The sequence below is a fragment of the Heloderma suspectum genome, chromosome 5 (assembly GCF_057233095.1).
Source record: "Heloderma suspectum isolate Gila_16-S chromosome 5, 16-S_ref, whole genome shotgun sequence".
NCBI lineage: Eukaryota > Metazoa > Chordata > Lepidosauria > Squamata > Helodermatidae > Heloderma > Heloderma suspectum.
This window is the reverse complement of record NC_139462.1, coordinates 131,647,805-131,670,141: the sequence shown is the minus strand read 5'-3', so window position 1 is coordinate 131,670,141 and position 22,337 is coordinate 131,647,805. Positions and strand designations below refer to the sequence as shown.

Genomic DNA, 22,337 nt, shown 5'->3' with positions numbered 1-22,337 from the left:
TTATGACGTTTCCCTGCTTGGATTGACTCATGAGCTTGGCAGATGTTAAAAGTTAGTCATTCCCATTCCGATGCTTCTATCTGGGCACATCTGCACAAGTCTCCAGACTGATAAGGAAGCATTCTTTTCTCAAAGGAAAAGCATGATCAGAGAAACTTTGCCCTAGGTCTGGCCCAAGTCACTTTGCTGCTTGAGATGAAGAACACGATGGCACCCCTCTGATTCCATTTACAAAAGCCAACCCAACTGGCCGTTGAATGGCTATGAGACAGCGTCCTTCACTGCAGCTGACAGCAGAAGCCTAGCTCAGTGGGTGCAGGGCAGTCTGTATGGCAAACCGCTCTCTTCTCCCACACTTTGCTGCTGTCTCCCAGCATCTGCTGCCTGAGGCGACTGCTTATTGTTAGGTCCAGCCCTGCTTTGTACTTAGTTCCTCTTAAAAAAAAAAAGATACTTCACTTGAGGGAAGAAATTCTGGACATGCTCAGGGGCAGTCTTCTGAGGAGGAGGGGACATGGTACAGTGGTTGTGTATATGCTTTGCAAGCATATGGTTGTAGGCTTAATTCCTGGTGCTTTAGTTAAAAGGTTCTTCAGTATAATGTGGTAATGCCATCACAAATTGTGTGTATTTTATTATGTAAAAATATGTTCTTGGAACAAGGTCCTTAGTGTTATTTAAAAAGCTTGTCCATTAGTTATATTCTTCCATGATCAACATATATCTCTTTTTTGATGTCTGGAAAATATGCTGTTAATTTAATTAATAAACAATTGATTGGTAGCCTGCTTAGAAGGACATGCCAAAAAAAATGGAATTCAGTATTAACTACAAATTTGAAATATTAAAAAGAAATATGGAATGTGATGTATACGGACAAGTTAACAGACACTAGATGATTTTAAGAGAATTATTCAATCATTTTCTGGGAAAATGTGGGAACTTTTTTTAGGTATCAAACCTCTGCATTTAAAGATTGATTAAAAATATGTTCTACCATAACCATTTTAAGCAGCGTGCTCTCTTTCTCTCTCTCTCTCTCTCTATATATATATATATATATATATCTGTCTTTGTCCATATGCTTGGTAATGTATAGCAAATAACATGTTATTTTTAAGAAAGGAATCTTGGATATGTAGGGCCAAGAAAAACCTTTCCTCTGTCTGGGACTCTGAATAGTTGCTGTCAATCAGAGGAGACATTATCCAGCTAGCTCAACTAATGGTCTGGCAGTATAAGGAGCTTCATATGTTCATCTGAATTCAAGGTGCCAGAGTTTTTGAAACAAAGAGGTGGCAAGCTAATCCACATTAATTAAATAACTAAAATATATCAACCTCAAATGTGGAGGACATGGGGAGTCCAAATGGAAGCAGATCTCTGCAGATACCATTGTTGAATTTAACACTTGTGGCTTGAACATAATTTTGTAGTTGGTGGTAAGTTAATGATAAAGATTACCTGACCACCTAATACCAGCAGTGTTACTTGGACTTATATGGGCTTGCAGACTCTTCAGATAATCACAGAATAATGCAGATGCTAGTCTCTATTTCTGCCTACGCCTCTTTGCTTCGTCTATTTCAGTCTTCTACAAATATGTTTACTCTGCTTATATTCTGCCTTCATCTCCTAGCAATTGCAAAGATTTGATTCCCCACCCTCTGACCCCTTTCATGGATGTAATGCTACTTTGTAAAATTGGTCAAAATGTGGGGAGAGAAAGCAGGCACACTCCCATTGGCTATAAAGGGAGCTTCCTACAAGAATTGCATGACATTGCTGACTATGTTCTCATTTGCAAAGATACGCTGGGTTTATATGAGGTGTCAGGGTATGCAAGCTGGAAAGGATCTGTCATCCCAGAATCCTTAGTTGTTCTGAGCTGGAAAGCCATGAATGTCCAATTTAGCATGTTTGTCTAGCTAAATATTGAAGGGTCTCTCTCCATCTATATTCCTAATAGATGTATCCAGACAACCACCCTCGGATCTAAAAATTGACCACGCACTGTTACAAATTCATAATGAATTACTCAGTGAGAACGTGACCGTCTACTGGCTCTCAGATTATTGCTACCAGGTAATTCATATTCACTGGTGTATGTGTGTGTGAGTTCTAGAATGCAATGGTCTTATAGGCCCCTTCCAACCTTACTATTCTACCACCCTAAGAATACTGTACTTAGAATAAACTGATGCAAACTGGATACGTTTCATTATGAAGTATGGTAATTAATAATGTTCCAGCAAAGGAGATCATTACCTTGTCGTGGTGCTGGAGCTTGAGCACCTCAATGACGTCATGAGCTAAACTGTGAAGGGACACCCAAGACGGGAAGGTCATGGCAGAGAGGTCAGAGTAAATATGATCCCTGGGGAAGGAAATGGCAACCCATCCCAGTATTCTTGCCATGAAAACTAAATGGATCAGTACAACCAGAGATATGTCAGTATACCATTGGAAGATGGGACTCCCAGGTCGGAAGATGGTCAAAATGCTACTGGGGAGGGACAGAGGATAAGTTCAACTAGTCCCAGATGTGATGACGCAGCTAGCTCAAAGCTGAAAGGACGGCTAGCAGCCGACGGTGCTGGTGGTGAACGACGAATCCGATGTTCTAAAGATCAACACACCATAGGAACCTGGAATGTAAGATCTATGAGCCAGGGCAAATTGGATGTGGTTATTGGGGAGATGTCAAGATTAAATATAGACATTTTGGGTGTCAGTGAACTGAAATGGACTGGAATGGGCCACTTCACATCAAATGACCACCAGATCTACTACTGTGGACAAGAGGACCACAGAAGAAATGGAGTAGCCTTCATAATTAATAATAAAGTGGCTAAAGCAGTGCTTGGATACAATCCAACAAATGACAGAATGATCTCAATTTGAATTCAGGGTAAGCCATTTAACATCACAGTGATCCAAATATACACCCAAACCACAGATGCTGAAGAAGCAGAAGTAGATCAGTTCTATGAGGATCTGCAGCACCTACTGGATAGTACACCAAAAAAAGATGTTATTTTCATTACAGGAGACTGGAATGCTAAGGTGGGTAGTCAAACGACACCTGGAATTACAGGCAAGCATTGTCTGGGAGAACAAAATGAAGCAGGACATAGGCTGATAGAATTTTGCCAAGACAACTCACTGTGCATAACAAACACTCTCTTCCAGCAACCGAAGAGACGACTTTATACATGGACTTCACCAGATGGTCGACACCGAAATCAGATTGACTACATCCTTTGTAGCCAAAGGTGGCGGACATCTATGCAATTGGTAAAAACAAGACCTGGAGCTGATGTAGTTCAGATCATGAACTTCTTATTGCACAATTTAGAATCAGACTAAGGAGAATAGGGAAGACCCACAGATCAGTTAGATATGAGCTCACTAATATTCCTAATGAATATGCAGTGGAGGTGAAGAATAGATTTAAGGGACTAGATTTAGTAGATAGGGTCCCTGAAGAACTATGGACAGAAGTTCGCAACATTGTTCAGAAGGTGGCAACAAAAAACATCCCAAAGAAAAAGAAAACCAAGAAGGCAAGATGGCTGTCTGCTGAGACACTGGAAGCAGCCCAAGAAAGAAGGAAAGCAAAAGGCAACAGTGCTAGGGGGAGATATGCCCAATTAAATGCAAAATTCCAGAGGTTAGCCAGAAGAGATAAGGAATTATTTTTAAACAAGCAATGCGTGGAAGCGGAAGAAGATAATAGAATAGGAAGGACAAGAGATCTCTTCCAGAAAATTCCAGGCAAAAATGGGTATGATCAAAAACAAAGATGGCAAGGACCTAACAGAAGCAGAAGAGATCAAGAAAAGGTGGCAGGAATATATGGAAGATCTGTATAGGAAGGATAATGATATCGGGGATAGATTTGACGGTGTGGTCAGTGAGCTAGAGCCAGACATCCTGAAGAGTGAGGTTGAATGGGCCTTAAGAAGCATTGCTAATAACAAGGCAGCAGGAGATGACGGTATCCCAGCTGAACTGTTTAAAATTTTGCAAGATGATGCTGTCAAGGTGATGCATGCCACATGCCAGCAAATTTGGAAAACACAAGAATGGCCAACAGATTGGAAAAGATCAACTTATATCCCCATCCCAAAAAAGGGCAGCACCATAGAATGTTCAAGCTATCGATCAGTGGCACTTATTTCACATGCCAGTAAGGTAATGCTCAAGATCTTGCAAGGTAGACTCCAGCAATTCATGGAACGAGAATTGCCAGATGTACAAGCTGGATTTCGAAAAGGCCGAGGAACTAGAGACCAAATTGCCAATATCCGCTGGATAATGGAGAAAGCCAGGGAGTTTCAGAAAAACATCTATTTCTGTTTTATTGACTATTCTAAAGCCTTTGACTATGTGGTTCATAACAAATTATGGCAAGTTCTTGGTGGTATGGGGATACCAAGTCATCTTGTCTGCCTCCTGAGGAATCTGTATAACGACCAAGTAGCAACGGTAAGAACAGACCACGGAACAACAGACTGGTTTAAGATTGGGAAAGGAATACGGCAGGGTTGTATACTCTCACCCTACCTATTCAACCTGTACGCAGAACACATCATGCGACGTGCTGGGCTTGATGAAGCCAAGGCTGGAGTTAAAATCGCTGGAAGAAACATTAACAACCTCAGATATGCAGATGATACCACTTTGATGGCTGAAAGCGAGGAGGAGCTGAGGAACCTTATGACGATGGTGAAAGAAGAAAGTACAAAAGCTGGGTTGCAGTTAAACCTCAAAAAAACCAAGATAATGGCAGCCAGCTTGATTGATAACTGGCAAATAGAGGGAGAAAACGTGGATGCAGTGACAGACTTTGTCTTTCTAGGCGCAAAGATTACTGCAGACGCTGACTGCAGCCAGGAAATCAGAAGACGTTTACTTCTTGGGAGGAGAGCAATGACAAATCTTGATAAAATAGTGAAGAGCAGAGACATCACACTGACAACAAAGATCCGCATAGTTAAAGCATGGTATTCCCCATAGTAACCTATGGCTGCGAGAGCTGGACCGTAAGGAAGACTGAGCGAAGAAAGATAGATGCCTTTGAACTGTGGTGCTGGAGGAAAATTCTGAGAGTGCCTTGGACTGCAAGAAGATCAAACCAGTCCATACTCCAGGAAATAAAGCCAGACTGCTCACTCGAGGGAATGATATTAAAGGCAAAACTGAAGCACTCTGGCCACATAATGAGAAGACAGGACACCCTGGAGAAGATGCTGATGCTAGGGAAAGTGGAAGGCAAAAGGAAGAGGGGCCGACCAAAGGCAAGATGGATGGATGATATTCTGGAGGTGACGGGCTCGACCTTGGGGGAGCTGGGGGTGGCGACGGCCGACAGGAAGCTCTGGCATGGGCTGGTCCATGAAGTCACGAAGAGTCGGAAGCAACTGACGAATAAACAACAAACAATTAATAATGATTTTCCTGAAAGTGACATTTTCCCATATTGTCTTTCACTGGAGAAGGTGGACTAGGATTTAGGACCATGGGGAAACAGAGGGCCCTCTAGGGCTCAGGACTCTGGGAAAGGACGGAGACCCGTGCATGTAGATTCATACACTCCCATGAGCATAGACTTTTCAGTTTCTCAGGGCCAAACCCAGGCCCTTAGAGAGGAAACCCAGAGCTTGGGGCAAAACCATATTGGGGTGTTTCTCCTGCAATGCTGTCAGTAGATAAACATAGCATATTTAAATACATGGAATAGAAGCATGATAAATATATAGTTTAGCATGTAATGTTTAATGATGATGAATGCATTAATAATTACCATGAATGGGTAATTCACTAGATAGGTAAACCTACTTCAATGGAATATCTTACCATCTCAGGAAATGGCAAATTATCATAGTATCTGTAAACATTAGTTGCGATGACTAAAATAAAGAGCAGAATTTATCAGACATTGCATAATGCAAACAAAAATCCTTTATTTTTCAGTAGTTGTGAGTCGAGTACCATTAAAGGTTTGGTACTTTCTAGAATTCCGCCTATTAACTGTGAGTAATAGCAGAAACCAGAGTATGTAGACATGGCTGTGGGCCGAGAATGGTAGGGAGAAGTACATGCTTAGGGAACCAGCATTGAAAGCCACTGAAGTAGTTTAATTTTCCATCCACTCTCATATGGCCTGAGGCAGTGCATTGAGGTAGAATAGCTGAAACCATGTTTTGTCAATTTGGACATTGTGACAAGCCAAAATTAAGCTTTGTAAACCATGGTTCATACCTAATCTGAGCCTATGAACACTGATATACTGACCGAGTTTGGACGACACCCTGCAGCTTGTCATGACACCACATGGCATATGCAACCCCAGCTCGGGGGTTGTCATGTCATGCAAAACCAGTGAGCGTGGGTTATGCGAGGGTTAAACAACCCTCACATAACCCTAAATAGACCATGGATTATGTGTACGTTATTCAACCCTTGCATAGCCCATGCTTGCTAGGTTCACACGACATGATAACCCCCGAGTGGGGGCTGCATATCCAAAATGGTGGCTGCACATGCCCTGCAGCCTCACCTGTCATGCTGGGCAACCAGCCCCACTGTTAATTCATAGTGTAGTGGGAAATTTTGAAGTGCAGCTGCTCATCATAGTCCCCATAGCCACACACCCAAGGAGAGTCCAAAATGCAGGCAGCTATGTTGATCCATCCCCTTCTCTCTGTATTATATATATGGCTTTTTTAAAGCCAATGTGTCTTATTTGCCCATTCAGCACCACCCCTTTACATTACAACAGGGATTGCTTACAACAATGTATTGTTGTTGGGAAAATCCAGTCCCTCTCCACACACACCCTACCCCAGCTAGTGGGGAGTATTGCAGCTAAGCTCAGAAGGAAGGCTAAGGGAGATGACAGATGAAATCATCATCCCCACTAATGAAAAACTTCCACCGCTTTGACCTTGTGAGTCCTGGCTCCATTACACTACTGCTGTTAGTGGAGGGACTTAGTCTAATCCCAAGAAAACATTCACCTAGACAAGTGGGGCTATGCAGACTTTATTTCAGATATAGTCATCTGAATGCATGAAATTCAGATCACTTAGCATTTTTTATTTTAGGGTACCATTGTACAATTTCATCCAACATTTTTTTCTCTCTTAAAACAAACCACTTTGCTTGCTCAAACGAGCAACCCTTCTATTTGCTTTGAATTTGAAAGATGGGCATTTTGCTGTATCTAGTCTTGAGCAGCTTTATTTCTTTTCAATCTTCATTTTTCCTTACTTTCTAGTGCTTGTATCAGAAGCTGATTTCTGTCCTCAAAAGCAGAACATCTGAAGAGCCTAGTGTTGCAGCTGTTGCTGTGGATTCTCAGCATGCAGTCACCCTCATGGTCAACAGTACTACAGAAGGCAAAGAACTTTGCAGGTTAACACCTTATTCTAATATAACGTGTCTTGAAATCACTCGTAGTTGCTGCATTTGTGATGCTCCCATGGTTCTGCTATGATTATTTCTTTGGTGAAATTATAGATTTATTGTCAGTCATCTATCTGTGTAATTTGTCCAAAATAGGGACTGAATTTTTATTTTTATTTTAAATATTTTATTTGGTTTTGTACAAAGATAATACTGTTGTATAAACAGTTCCACAGGCAACGGTTATTGGAGAGCTTGAATAAATCCGCAGTAGTTGAAGCTGCAGTACTAGAAAACAGAGCTGTAGAGGCAAATGGAATTTGCAGTAAGAGAGAAGGAAGGAAAAGTGGGGAGGGAAAGGTAGTGCAGCGGAGAAGTTAGATGGAAGAGGCTGTAGAAGAGAAGGGATGCAGAAAATGAGAGAGAGAGAGAGAGAGAAATGGAAACAGGGAGAGCCCAACAGTAAACTGATCACATAAAATTTTACCCTTCCTCTCTTGTTGGCACTTATATGACCTTGGGTTCTAAATGGATTGCTCTTTATAGTCTGCAGGACAGAGGGGAAAACACCCAAGTATGTTCACCATGCCTAAAATACTATTTCTACAGCATTTGCAAAGTAATCATATATCTTTCAAATTATCTGGCTCTGAAAACAATGGTAGCATCAGGGGGTGGAAAATACAAGTCCCTTCCCTCTAAAGTCATCACAACTACACATCAGGGAGTGCTGGCATATTTTGACAAATTAAAGGCGCAGTCCTATGCATCTTAAGACAGAGAAAAAGCCCTACCACTCCCAGCCAGCCCAAAATTGGGTCATGTTAACATGCAGTTATTTATGTGAAGTTCTTCTGGGCTGTCAAGCATGCTGTGTTGTGTTGGTATGATTTTAGAGAGTTAAATAATTTAAAATAACTTTTGGAGTATTTTTTCCTTCACTGTTTATAGGATATATTATCATTTTGGAGAATTTGGAAACTATTCACTAATGGTCAGAAAACTCCACAGCAGCATCCTGAAGATTTCATGCAATATAGTTATCAATCAAAGTCCTGTCAACAGCTACCTCCGTATGTTACTTTATACTTCTATAAAGTCAGTATTGTGGTCATTTCTAAATGCTTGCTTTACTTAGAAGATTACTTTGAAGATCACCCAGCTGCAGTGAGGCTATGACCAGCCTGCAACAGTCCAATTTACACCACCTCTCATTTCACCCCAACTCCTGAGCAAGAGGAACTCCAAGAGTTGCAGGTTAATTTTCAGCCTGAGAGTGGATAACTACCAGTTAACTCCCCAGTAACTGCTGAGCCAGTTCAGTCTGTTTTCCCTTACCTCCTGTAGGTCTAAGCATGTAACACGAAAGTGCAGGCTGGCACACTGCGGAAGAAGTATTCAGTCAGTCAAACCTCAGGTTTCAAATCAAGATGATTTATAAGAGATGAAGGGGAACACAGATAAGGTAGCATAAAAAAGAAACAAAGCAGTTTAGTCTCTACATAACATAGTCCAGACAATCTTAAAGAGGAATCTCAAACTCATGATAGTCAGTTGATGACAAATTTTCATAGGGAATAATTCCCATTTGTACATCTGTGGAGTCAGGGGAAGTGGATCCTCCAATCAGGTATGGCTGTGTGTGCTTTGGTGTACCTCTATGGCTGCCTTCCATAGACAGCTAGGCTGCCTGGGGGATTATGGGAGTTGTAGTCCAACATATCTGGAAGGCACCAGGTTGGGGAACACTGCTCTCGGGGCACAGTTTTGGCACTTGGGACCCTGCATGTCCAACACCTACGCACAGGAGTACTTGGGGACATGGGCCACTGGCACCTTTCAACAACCCAGAAAGGTGGAAGTAAAAGGTGAGAACTGGAACACTGATCTTTTACCCAATTGAGACCTTTTACTTTTTTTTAACCTCCCACCACTTTGGAGGGGGTGGAATTAAACAACAAAAAAATGTGTGTGTGTGTGTGTGAGGTTTAACCCTCCTCTCCTGGAGCGTGGTGGTCCTGGTCCAAATCGCGGCCACAGATTCTTACTCTAGAGTAAATAAAAAGACAAGCCTCAGCTACACACTATATGATTGGCTCCGATAGAAGTGATATTTCAGTGCTGCTTGAGAACTGCAGCATTTCCTAAATATATTGTGTGATTGCTTTAAAAAGTCTGTCCATGAGCTCTAAAGCCATAACAAGACAATACCATTTCAAGGAATTCAGTTAATTGTTTTATTATATTTAAACCTGGCTTCCTCTCCTTGTAGGCATTGTTTTTTAATCCAAACATGTCACTATTCCCTGCTGTACCTCCCTCTCTCAGAATGCCTTTTGATGAAACAATGACATTAGGGGACCAACTAGTTGAAAAGTTTTGCAACCTTTGGAGCTCCACAGACAGCTAGTCAGAATGTGAAAAAGAAATCCATCTTCTGTGAATCTAGAGATGTTCCTATACTTAATAACATCACACATTTTCTCTTCTGTATTTTTACTAAGTTTTTTTCCCCTGTCTTGAGATATTAGTATAAGTTCTATTAAAATCCTGATAAACCAGCAACGGGCATTAATTTTTTAGTTTTATGCTGTTAAGAGGGATTTTGACTCAGAATGTGTACTTTGTGATTTGCAATAATTAACGCTTTCTGTTTTCCTTTGTACAGCTATTTTCTATGCGTTTCTGATCTACATGGGCATTTTCAGTATTCTGACATTGGGACGGTTTTGTGTGAAGTAAGTAAATATCTGAATAAGAGATTCCTAAATGTAAACTGCTTTCCCTTGCATGTTAATCCTGCTGTTTGATTGGGTACACTTAGCTTATACAGCCTGGAAATGTGGCCCCCATCTTCTCCAGGTAGCCTCTTTAACAGAGGTATGATGTATTTATGAAGGAGAAGGCCTTTGTACAGGAAGTAGAGAGGCAAGAGGCACACAGGCAAGTTGGTTCTTCTTTAGCTCAGATTGTAATTCGAGCCAGAGAAGAACTCTTGGTGCTGTAATGTTCATGGGGGATTGAAGGGTGAGTATTAAGGAATAATGAATTTTGGTGACATTTCTAATCCTGGCTATAAATATTTTAACAATGCATGAAAGCATTCTGAAGGTCTAGGCTGTAGCCTTGGAGATGTTTGTATAAACTTTTTTGCCTAGGAAAAAGAGTTCTGGGCAATTTCTGTCATACTTGACTAGCACAGATGACTGAATAAAAGTTCTTTGCATATCAATTATCTAGCTGAATTACCTGTTTGTCACTCTTGAAGAAGCTATGTCAGTAGACTGAAAAACATAGCAATGGGTGTGTGCATAATGGGAGGCACTGTGTATTACTGGTGCCTCTTCTTATATGTACCTGCCATTGTCAATATGTTCCTTTTGGTGTCGCTTAAGTTTTATTTAGATTGCTGTATCTGAATTTAATTTGCTCTCCTACCTATTTGCCATGGCTTATTTTCCCTCCGTGATCATGCAAACTCAATTACTGAAACAGTTTTGTTCACCCTGATGGATGATCTGTGCTGGGAGAAGGATGGAACAGTGTGACCTGTTAGTTTTCCTACACCTTTTGTGACTTTCATTATTATGGTTCCTGGTTTCCTTCTGGATTGGCTTTCCAGGAAGGGGATCAAGGGCATTGTGGTCCAGTGGTTCTGTACCTATCTGGATGGAAGTTTCAAGAAAGTGGTGCTGGAAGACTACTGCTCTGCCCCATAGCACTTGCATTGTGGTAATCCACAGTGCTCTATGTTATCTCCCGCATTCATCGCCTACATGGAATGGCTGACTGGGGATTTGGGGATTTGGACTGAGGTATCATTAGTATGCCGATGACACCCAGCTCTGCTTCTCATTTACCTCTGTGTACTGTCCTGGCTGGGTTGCAACCCAGGGGAAGCAGCCCTGTAAGAAGTCACATCTTGCAAGGCAAGGGTCACATCTGGTAGCCCAAGTCACATTTGGTACAGCAAGGTCACATAAAGGCAGAACACTAACAGAAACTTGGACAGTCCTCTGCCAGAGCTCCTTAGCAGGAGTAGTTCCTCATAAAGGGAGCTGTTTTCCCAGCAAGGGGTTGTTAGAGCCTGAGGACTTAAGTAGGCTGGTCACCTCAGCTCAGGCCCTTTAGAAGCTCCACTCCTGCTGGCTACTGACTACAGACTTCAAAGGGTGCATGCCCATTTTTGGAGCCTCAAGCTCCTGCGTGGCTAAGGGACATAAGAGGCTTTGGGAGGCCCATCCTTGGAGGCTGAGGGGGTAGTTGAATCCGTGGGTTGGGGGGGTGCATGGGAGGGTGCCAAGGGTTCCCCCTGGTGTGGTATGGCTGGTGCCTAATCAGTCTCAAAGTCCCTTTGCGGTGATGCTGAGCCTCTGAACCCAGCTATGACAGGTATGGTATTGTGGCTGATGTGTTAAATCATGGTCTGAGATCAGTAGTGGACTGGAGGAGAGTTAATAAATTGAAACTCAGTCCAGAAAAGACAAAAGTACTGAAGGATCAGCGTGTTAGATGTGGTCTTGTCTTTGGGCACGTAACTAGTGCAAATAGAATAAAGAGCCTTCTTCCAGTTGAGGCTGGTGCACCCACTTCAGTGCCTCCTCAGCCTAGCTCCAGCTTTGGGGGACCCTGGGCAGACTGCCCTCGGTTGGCCCCTCAGGACCAACCACCTCTTACTAGGCAGCAGTGCTGTAATGGGCCACCCTCCTCAGGTAAGCTAGCCAGTGAGCAAGGGGAAGGCTGGCGGCTGCTGAGACACCATGGCCAGGGACTCAAGTGGCGGCAAGTCCTTTCATTGGAGCCAGGCAAGGCATCAGCCCTGGTGGGTACTTAGGGTAGGACCCACCGGTGCCCCACTGGTAGCACTGAGCACCATTGGTTCCCAGTGCACGCACATGCAGCCAACCCTAGCAGCACACATACAGCCCAGTGTAGCACTTCCAGGAAGAAGCCCCCAGATGACCAGAAACACAAGTTTCTGGAAGGCGTGACCTGCCTCTTCCAGAAACGTGTGTTTCCGGTCGTTTGGGGGCTCGCCCCTGGAAGCACTACATCATCACCAGCAGTGGTAGGGGGCATGCAGGTGCCGCTTCTGCCAGGGCCAGCCACAGGTGCACCAGGAACTGGCAGTGCCCACCGGTAGAGGTATATTAAGCAGTAGGGCACCTTTGGATCATACCCGTGGGCTTCACAAATGGCTGACTATGCTGGGTGCTGACAGTGGGTCTGCATCTTTGGCACAGAAAGATCCTGGTCACTGTTATCCACATTCGGATAACCTTCAGATTAGAGAATTGCAATCTGTTATATATGAAGAAACCTCAGTTAGTTCAGAATGCAGCTGCTAGACTGATGACTGAGACTAAACAGATGGAACGTATTTCACCAGCACTTAGACAACTTTACTGGTTGTTGATCTGCTTCAGAGTACAATGCAAAGGGCTGATTTTAACTCGTAAAGCCTTGTATAGCTCGTTCGTTGTTGTTTATTCGGTCAGTCGCTTCCGACTCTTCGTGACTTCATGGACCAGCCCACGCCAGAGCTTCCTGTCAGCTATCGCCACCCCCAGCTCCCACAAGGTCGAGTCCTTCAACTCCAGAATATCATCCATCCATCTTGCCCTTGGTCGGCCCCTCTTCCTTTTGCCTTCCACTTTCCCTAGCATCAGCATCTTCTCCAGGGTGTCCTGTCTTCTCATTATGTGGCCAGAGTGCTTCAGTTTTGCCTTTAATATCCTTCCCTCAAGTGAGCAGTCTGGCTTTATTTCCTGGAGTATGGACTGATTTGATCTTCTTGCAGTCCAAGGCACTCTCAGAATTTTCCTCCAGCACCACAGTTCAAAAGCATCTATCTTTCTTCGCTCAGTCTTCCTTACGGTCCAGCTCTCACAGCCATAGGTTACTACGGGGAATACCATTGCTTGAACTATGCAGACCTTTGTTGTCAGTGTGATGTCTCTGCTCTTCACTATTTTATCAAGATTTGTCATTGCTCTCCTCCCAAGAAGTAAACGTCTTCTGATTTCCTGGCTGCAGTCAGCGTCTGCAGTAATCTTTGAGCCTAGAAAGATAAAGTCTGTCACTGCATCCACGTTTTCTCCCTCTATTTGCCAGTTATCAGTCAAGCTGGTTGCCATTATCTTGGTTTTTTTGAGGTTTAACTGCAACCCAGCTTTTGCACTTTGTTCTTTCACCTTCGTCATGAGGTTCCTCAGCTCCTCCTCGCTTTCAGCCATCAAAGTGGTATCATCTGCATATCGGAGATTGTTAATGTTTCTTCCAGTGATTTTAACTCCAGCCTTGGCTTCATCAAGCCCAGCACGTCACATGATGTGTTCTGCGTACAGGTTGAATAGTAGGGTGAGAGTATACAATCCTGCCGTACTCCTTTCCCAATCTTAAACCAGTCTGTTGTTCCGTGGTCTGTTCTTACCGTTGCTACTTGGTCGTTATACAGATTCCTCAGGAGGCAGACAAGATGACTTGGTATCCCCATACCACCAAGAACTTGCCACAGTTTGTGATGATCCACACAGTCAAAGGCTTTAGAATAGTCAATAAAACAGAAATAGATGTTTTTCTGAAACTCCCTGGCTTTCTCCATTATCCAGCGGATATTGGCAATTTGGTCTCTAGTTCCTCGGCCTTTTCGAAATCCAGCTTGTACATCTGGCAATTCTCGTTCCATGAATTGCTGGAGTCTACCTTGCAAGATCTTGAGCATTACCTTACTGGCATGTGAAATAAGTGCCACTGATCGATAGTTTGAACATTCTTTGGTTCTGCCCTTTTTTGGGATGGGGATATAAGTTGATCTTTTCCAATCTGTTGGCCATTCTTGTGTTTTCCAAATTTGCTGGCATATGGCATGCATCACCTTGACAGCATCATCTTGCAAAATTTTAAACAGTTCAGCTGGGATGCCATCATCTCCTGCCTCCTTGTTATTAGCAATGCTTCTTAAGGCCCATTCAACCTCACTCTTCAGGATGTCTGGCTCTAGCTCACTGACCACACCGTCAAATCTATCCCCGATATCATTATCCTTCCTATACAGATCTTCCGTATATTCCTGTCACCTTTTCTTGATCTCTTCTGCTTCTGTTAGGTCCTTGCCATCTTTGTTTTTGATCATACCCATTTTTGCCTGGAATTTACCTCCGATGTTTCTAATTTTCTGAAAGAGGTCTCTTGTCCTTCCTATTCTATTATCTTCTTCCGCGTCCGCGCATTGCTTGTTTAAAAATAATTCCTTATCTCTTCTGGCTAACCTCTGGAATTTTGCATTTACTTGGGCATATCTCCCCCTATCACTGTTGCCTTTTGCTTTCCTTCTTTCTTGGGCTGCTTCCAATGTCTCAGCAGACAGCCATCTTGCCTTCTTGGTTTTCTTTTTCTTTGGGACGTTTTTTGTTGCCGCCTCCTGAACAATGTTGCGAACTTCTGTCCATAGTTCTTCAGGGACCCTATCTACTAAATCTAGTCCCTTAAATCTATTCTTCACCTCCACTGCATATTCATTAGGAATATTAGTGAGCTCATATCTAACTGATCTGTGGATCTTCCCTATTCTCCTTAGTCTGATTCTAAATTGTGCAATAAGAAGTTCATGATCTGAACAACAATCAGCTCCAGGTCTTGTTTTTACCAACTGCATAGATGTCCGCCACCTTTGGCTACAAAGGATGTAGTCAATCTGATTTCGGTGTCGACCATCTGGTGAAGTCCATGTATAAAGTCGTCTCTTAGGTTGTTGGAAGAGAGTGTTTGTTATGCACAGTGAGTATAGCTTAGGACCTGCATATCTAAAGGAACGCATACTCCTACGTGAACCTGCCCAAAGATTGAGATTGCATTCAGAGAACATTTTATGCATGCCACCACCTTCTGGGTTGAGGTGGGGGGCAGCCAGAGAAAAGGGCCTTTTTGGGGGTGGGAGTGCCCAAAATACTTTCCTCAGAAAGCACCAAGCCTTTTATTTTTTGGCATCAGATGATCTTCTTTATTTTTCTGAGGCTTTTGCATTTGTAATTCTTTAATTCTATTTTGCTCTTAATCCTAATGCTCCTAATGCAGCTGATTCTTTTGGGTTGTTTCTGCTGTTTTGTAATTTGTCATGTTTTTACTGCTTTAGCCATCATTGTAAGCTGCCCTAGGACAGGATATCAAATGCTCTAAATAGACAGCTAGGTCAAACAACACAGGGCGCAATCCTATCCTGATGCTCATAAGCCTCCAAACTTGGAGGCTTATGGGCAACCAATGCAGAGCGGGAGGAGCTACTCTGCATTTTTGCTGGACAGGCTTTTTTGCCCACCTAGCTGGGAGACTGCGGAGGGGGAGGGAAGCAGGCTGGACGGGCCTGGGTATACTTGTTAAGCTGGCCTCTCCAGTCTTCCCGCCCCCAGAAGTGCCCTCTTCATCTCCTCTCTGAGGTGCGACTTTGGTGAGGCAGCCAGCATGGTTCTCTGTGCACCAGCTGCAAAGGGGTGGGGCAGGGAGCATGGATTCCTGGATCTGAGGTCGGAACGCTGTCCCTGACCTCGGGTCCAGGAATCCGAAATATCCTATGGCCCCCAGACACTGTCTGCGGGCTATAGGTTTGCTCCCTCCAGGTGTTATTACTAAAATCTGACTTTTTATTATTCATTCACAGAATTGAACCAATCAGAAATTGGCTTTACAAGAAGATGAATCCTAGAGAAACTGATCGACTCATTAATTCAGTAAGTTCTCACAGTAATATGATTTGTCCAATTCTAACACGTTCAATAAATGATAAAATTCAGATGTTTGAGGGGTACACAAATTGGTCATGAAAATCTATCCATATTGTTTGATAACTGTGTTTATGTCTTTGCAAAGATGGCTGACTTAAGGTGACTTCACATATGGGTGTTGATCACTTGATGGCTGTGACACCAAGTAATGACTTCCATGTGTGAAATCACCATCACAGATTAGCCACCATTCACAGCACTTGTGGATCACTGGATATCACCTCAAACAAAATTATTTTTCATGGACACAATTCAGCCAGTCAGAAATTAAATTACATACATGTGTGTGAATCTGCCCCCCACTCTCTTGGCTGAAGGGAGAGCCCAAGAGGCAAAAGTAAATCCCATGGAATTCCCATGCAGGTAAATGGGTAAAGGTTTGCAGCCTAAATATAGTGTCCACAGACCACCAATGAGACATTAATTCTGGCCTCCATTTAGATCAATAATCAGGCCAAAGAACTAAGAATGTGAGCAAATTGCTTCTACAATCTCAGTTTCCCGTTAGTACAAGTGGCATAGTAATAGGATTAGCATGTTTGGTACAGAACATGGCCCTGTTGTGTACATAGGAATACTTTCCTAGGTGTGGTTTCAACAACCACGGCAGCACTAGGATGAGAGAAGCTGCCCTTACAGAAAGACACTGGACCAATGGGCATCTCTACAGCAGCCTAAAATCCTGCATTTAAAACAGGGGTTTCTGCTTCCATTTTAAATGCAGGATCACAACTGACTCCCTTTACACACGCTTCCTTTCCCCCCTCCCCTTCCCCCCTCCTTCTCCCCATATCTGAGTCTTCCATTATCTTTCACTGATCTCGCTTCTCTTCTTGCTACTTTAACTCTTCTCGCAGAGGAAACTGAAGCGGAACACAGTGGGGTAATTTGAGAGCTCCTTATCTGTGATCTATTTTAAAACAGAACAAAGGGCATGTAGTACAGGAGACGCCTTGGAGGGTCACGGGAGGGTCACGGCGTCATGTAAAGAGCCCACAAACTTCCATGAAGGAGCAATCTCAATCGTAGGATAAAAGCTCAGTGTGAAGGAGCCCAGTGTCTCATACTGAATCTGGTAGCACTAAATCACAGCAACTCTCTCACAAAAGAAAAAGACAAATAATTCACTTAAACAACATATTCTAAATGGTCAAGATTTTATTCAAGCCTATCAATCTCATCGCTAATTTTTCCATGTCCCCTTTATTTTCAAGGAGCTTGGGTCCCCAAGCAGAACAAATTCCATCAGCGGTGATCTCCCAGCTGGGGTATGGAGTGCTGCTTCCTCTCCACAGAGACTTCGTTCCTTGGACACATTCAGAGGGTAACTTGCAGCTTTGGAGCACAGCAGTAGCCAGATTATTTTGGGTTGGCCCTGTTTCTCTTTCAAGCTGATAGATCCCCATATCAGCTGTTCAAGACAACAAGAAAGGATTCACAACTTTGAAAGATAGCAACATTGAACAAATATGTTCATTTAGAAGTTGCCCCCTGAGATGATTACTTTTAACAAGTTTAATGGTGAAATATGTGCAGTGTGTCTTTGTATATTCATGTGTTTGGTGTATGATCTTGTCTTTCTTTTCCCTTTGTAGGTTGGCACTTATAATTATGGTCTTCGTGAATTATGGTGGAGGAAAGTACTGGTTCTTCAAGCATCAGAGCTGGAATGGTAAAATGTTGTTCATAATACTCATTTCCTTTGTAGAAATGAATACAGAGAACCAAACATGGCGGATTTAATATAGCTGGGACCCTATTGCCCTCTGTCATGTTTATGAGCTTCCCAGAGGTTAGTCAGTGTAGAAACAGGATGCTGGACTAGATAGGCCTTTGGTCTGACCCAGCAAGGCTCTGCTTAAGTTCTTATGACCAAACACCAAATGGGTGTAACAAAAGATGGACATGCAGTACTTCCTGCTGTTAAACCATTCCACAAATGCCTTCTAGTTCAGCATGTGACATGAAGATAGGCCCTCAGTTACACACATTTTAGCAAGTGTAGAAACGTAGAGAATGGTTGTTAATAAACTTTAGACCTAAGTATTTGATTTCTACCTAGAAAATATTGACTAGTTCACCCATTATTATCAAGGTTAAATAATTTTCCATTTTCTCTTTGTAGGACTAACTGTAGCAGACCTCGTCTTTCCATGGTAATGCATCTTGCACACTAATATGATTTCATAGAACTCAAGAAATCTCATTGAGAAGAGCCCCATATGGGGTTTTCTTTTACTATATGGCAGTCTGATCACAATTGTTTAGTCTTGGATTCTTGGCAGGGTTGATTGCCATAATAATTACTTTTTCGATTTTTAAATTCTGTGAATTTAGAGTAAAAAAACAGAAATACAGGCATGAAACCTCAATCTCTATGTTGAAACAGGGTTTGAAAATGCATAAGTATTTTTTGTATAAGTTTCCACATCACTTTCCAAGTCCTAAAAAACTTTGCCCTAAAAACTCACCTAAATACTGATAAATTTTTTACTTTACATGTTGGACTTGTACCTTATAAAACATACATACCTTTCATCAAATTGAAAGAGTAAACCTGTGCAAAATTCAGTATATATCCCTTTAAACACTTGGAAAGAGTGACTAGGAAAGGTTGGGGCTCTCATGTTTGAAGGTGTATGCAAACATACATAATTGGAGTGGTGGGGCTTCATTCTATTCACACAAGCAATCTCCTCTTCAGATTCAAGCTTAGGGAAAACTAATTCTACATATTTGCAGCAGAAGCCAGCTATGCAAAACATTGATTAGCTGACCCCTGTGACATTATGAACACCACTATCACCCCAAGCTGTTTTTTGGTAAATAAATAAATAAGGCAACAAGCATCAAATTGAATTAATGTACTTAATGCACTTCATTTCTTTAAAAAAAGGAAGACAGACTGACTGCCTATCTGAAAATAGGGGGAGATGCCAGGCACACAATTGAATCAATGTTCAATTTGCTGGTTAGTATGTCTGTGAAAATGCAGTGTATTTTGTGGAAGTGGGCTCATTCTTTAGGAGAAAGAAATATGGGAAATCCTGCTTTGAAATATGTCTGTCTACACTTTAAATATCTTAACGGGACACATTTTACTTGTGGACACTTTTCAGACTTGAAATGAGGTGTGCATGTTTCAGAGCTCTCCTCAAGTATAAAAAATAAAGTGAGGAAACAGCCCTAAAAAAACCCACACCAATTGTTCTTTAAATATTCCCAGATAAGTATCAGGCGTCCTGCCAAACAGAAGAACTTCTAGCACTAACAAACAAAAGCCTATTTTGTGCAGCTATTCCATCTTTTGTTCTTCCTTATCAATTTTTTTCTAATAGTAAGGAAAAAAAACAGAAATAGGTATGGGAAAACATAGGATGATTGGAAATAGAAAACATTGTCATCTGGGCCTGCTGTAAAATTGAGGCAAGGTGATTACACAAGAAGCCTTGTCTGGAAGCACCCCAGTTATATGTTGCATTTGGTATTTAGACAGAGCTCCAGTTCAGTCTCTCAAGCATACCATTACCCGCCCCAGGGTTTTAAAAGCTTTCTCCCAGCTTAGGGTCATATGACCTTCAGTTGATTCCTGAGGAGGTGCTTCCTTTTTCTATACTAAGAGAAACAGCAGTATAACATGGCTGTATTGGTGGGACCTCCCCACTCCTGTTAATAGCAATTCCCAGTGTGTGAGTACAAGAGCAAAACAACGTAAATGTAAACTCTCACATATTTGGATATGAAAAGCTTCCCTGTGTGGGCAAAGGTGGGCTTCTGTATTAGATCCTAGAGATTAACAAATAGGGGGAAGGCCATTATCTTCATCCTCTGCTTATAAACTCCCATCTGATTGGCAGTTGTAGGAAACAGAATGCTAGATTAGATGGCCCTCGGTCTGATCCAGCAAAACAGTTCCTATGTTCTTATGCATGGATTGTCTCCCAGGGCTATCACCAGCAACTAGTATGGTTGGGATACTTGTGGAGGCCCAGAAGCCAGCAGGAGGTCCATGAAGCCAAAAGAACCACCATTCTTACTTTGCGCTGGGTGCACAGGAATGTCAGAGGCAGCTCAGGTCTTTTGCTGCTTCTGCCTTTCCCACTCATGCTACTCAGAGTGAAACATTGAGCTTTCCAGGCTCCGCGGAAATGTGAGGACAGAGGACCAGGAGATGTGGGGGTAAACCAGTGCAAATACTTTCCCAGTATTCATGTTTCCCCACCACCACCACTGTGAGCATACACACACACACACACGTGCCTCCCAGTCAAGGGCTCCCCAGATCCTAGAGCTAGCCCTAGCCTTAGGATAACATATGCTAGCTGGATCTGTCTTGATGAGACATGGTTATTTTTCTCCCTGTTTAGGTTTGTGTTTATCATGGGAACCTCCATTTCACTGTCTCTGAGTTCCATGTTGAGACGGGGATGTTCCAAGTGGCAACTGCTGGGGAAAGTCCTGTGGAGAAGTCTCCTCCTGTTTTTAATAGGGGTCATAGTTGTGAACCCGAATTACTGCCTTGGGCCTTGTAAGTGTCGAATGACTTATTTCTTTTCTTATTGACTAAGCAATGTGCCACTTCCCTTTTTGTGTAGCTGCACCTGCATGAAATCCAACTTTTCCCACTCCATTGTAAAGAAGGGTTTTACACCATGCTTTCTGTGCATACAAATGTATACTTCGTATGTATACATTATGCTTTGTATGTATACAAATGATAGTTGTCATGCTACCTTTGTTCTTCCTCTGCTATAGGTTGGATGGGATAAAATGGTCCCAGAAGTAACATAAAGGCAAATGCCTTCTCAAGAACCCACAGTTCAGGAAGTCCTTTATTTCATATTGTTGTAAAATTTCTGTTCTGGCTTCCTGAAAGGCAGCACTGAGATTCAGGGGCCCTGATCCAGATAGACCTCAGGAACTGCAGAATCAACAGGGCCAGGCCCTTTGGCTCCTCTAACTGACTTACGTTTCCAGTCCAACATGCCAGTTTGGAAATGCTTGGTTGTAGTGACATATTTCCTTTTAATTCTATTTTGTTACCCCAAGAGCTATAAAAAATTACCTTCATTTGCTGTACCTTTCCTATCCTAGCCAAAGTTTGAGATGTCTCTCTCTCTCCTCTCTGCACACTGTACCTTGAGACTTTCTAGCTTATAATTTATATTATGTTTTATATCCTCCATGTCAGCCTTAGGTATTAGATTTTTTTAAAACAGCCTTTGGCTTAGGAGAAGAGGTAAGGCACTCACACATTTACTCATTCACCAGAAAGCATGGAAATGGTACGGGAAGGTACTTGCCTTAACTTCCATGCCATTTAGGCAGCAAATGTGTATTTATGTTTAGTTTCCACGCTCCCATAATTTCTCTTGGTCTTTTAGCCCCAATCTTCTTCTTTTGCAGGTTGGGACCAAAGCTCAGGACACTATTTCCATCTCATATGCATGCAGCACTCCCTCCCCAACCCCCTCTCTCACTGAAACAGTTCCCACATCACAGCAACTCAGAGAGGTTTCTGGGTTGCTGTAAATGAAGGAGTGAGTGACCCTGCTAATTCCAGCCCCCCGATTGCTCCCGCTGCAAGCAAGAATAGCAAAACAACCCAGGGATGCCCTTTCCCTGGGTTATTAGGCTTGACATGTGAATCAGGATTTCTGGATTGTTGGGGGAGAGCCAACCCAGAGTTGTAAGCCATGGATAAACCATGGGTTACAACTCTAGGTTGTCTTTCCCCCAACAAACCAGAAATCCCAGTTCACATGTCATGGTTAACAATCCAGGGACAGAGTGTCCCTAGGTTGTTTAGTCCCAGTGGGAGTGATCAGGCAGTGGGAATCGGCATGCTTCCTCACTCTTGCTTTGTTCACAGCAACCCATCTGGAGCGCTGCAAGTAGATACTCCATGCCAAATTTCAAACTGATAGGACAATAGTCTTGGTTTTATTAACAGAATGTCAGGCTTTATAATGGCCAAATGCTGAAAATCTCACTTTAGCTATACAGCTGCCCTCACAACTGTGAAATCCTACTTTAGGATAATTGGCTGAATGGAAGAGGAGCCAAATAGAACCCCTCCTTAAAAATATTGTATTTTGCAGAATGCCCTATGTCTGAGCAGAACAGATGGGGCAGTTTGAATGC

General features: G+C 42.7%; 1 protein-coding gene across 1 annotated transcript in view; it reads left to right on the top strand.

Annotated features, from left to right (window-relative positions):
• HGSNAT (heparan-alpha-glucosaminide N-acetyltransferase) overlaps positions 1-22,337 on the top strand; it is a 35,551-nt gene that overhangs the window by 1,612 nt on the left and 11,602 nt on the right. The window contains exons 2-10 of the mRNA XM_084857496.1: positions 1,970-2,085; positions 7,286-7,422; positions 8,365-8,486; positions 10,082-10,151; positions 16,070-16,139; positions 17,408-17,517; positions 17,789-17,865; positions 18,319-18,349; positions 20,561-20,721. Of these exons, the coding sequence (XP_084713622.1) occupies positions 1,970-2,085; positions 7,286-7,422; positions 8,365-8,486; positions 10,082-10,151; positions 16,070-16,139; positions 17,408-17,517; positions 17,789-17,865; positions 18,319-18,349; positions 20,561-20,721 (894 nt within the window). The remainder of the gene's footprint in view (positions 1-1,969; positions 2,086-7,285; positions 7,423-8,364; positions 8,487-10,081; positions 10,152-16,069; positions 16,140-17,407; positions 17,518-17,788; positions 17,866-18,318; positions 18,350-20,560; positions 20,722-22,337) is intronic.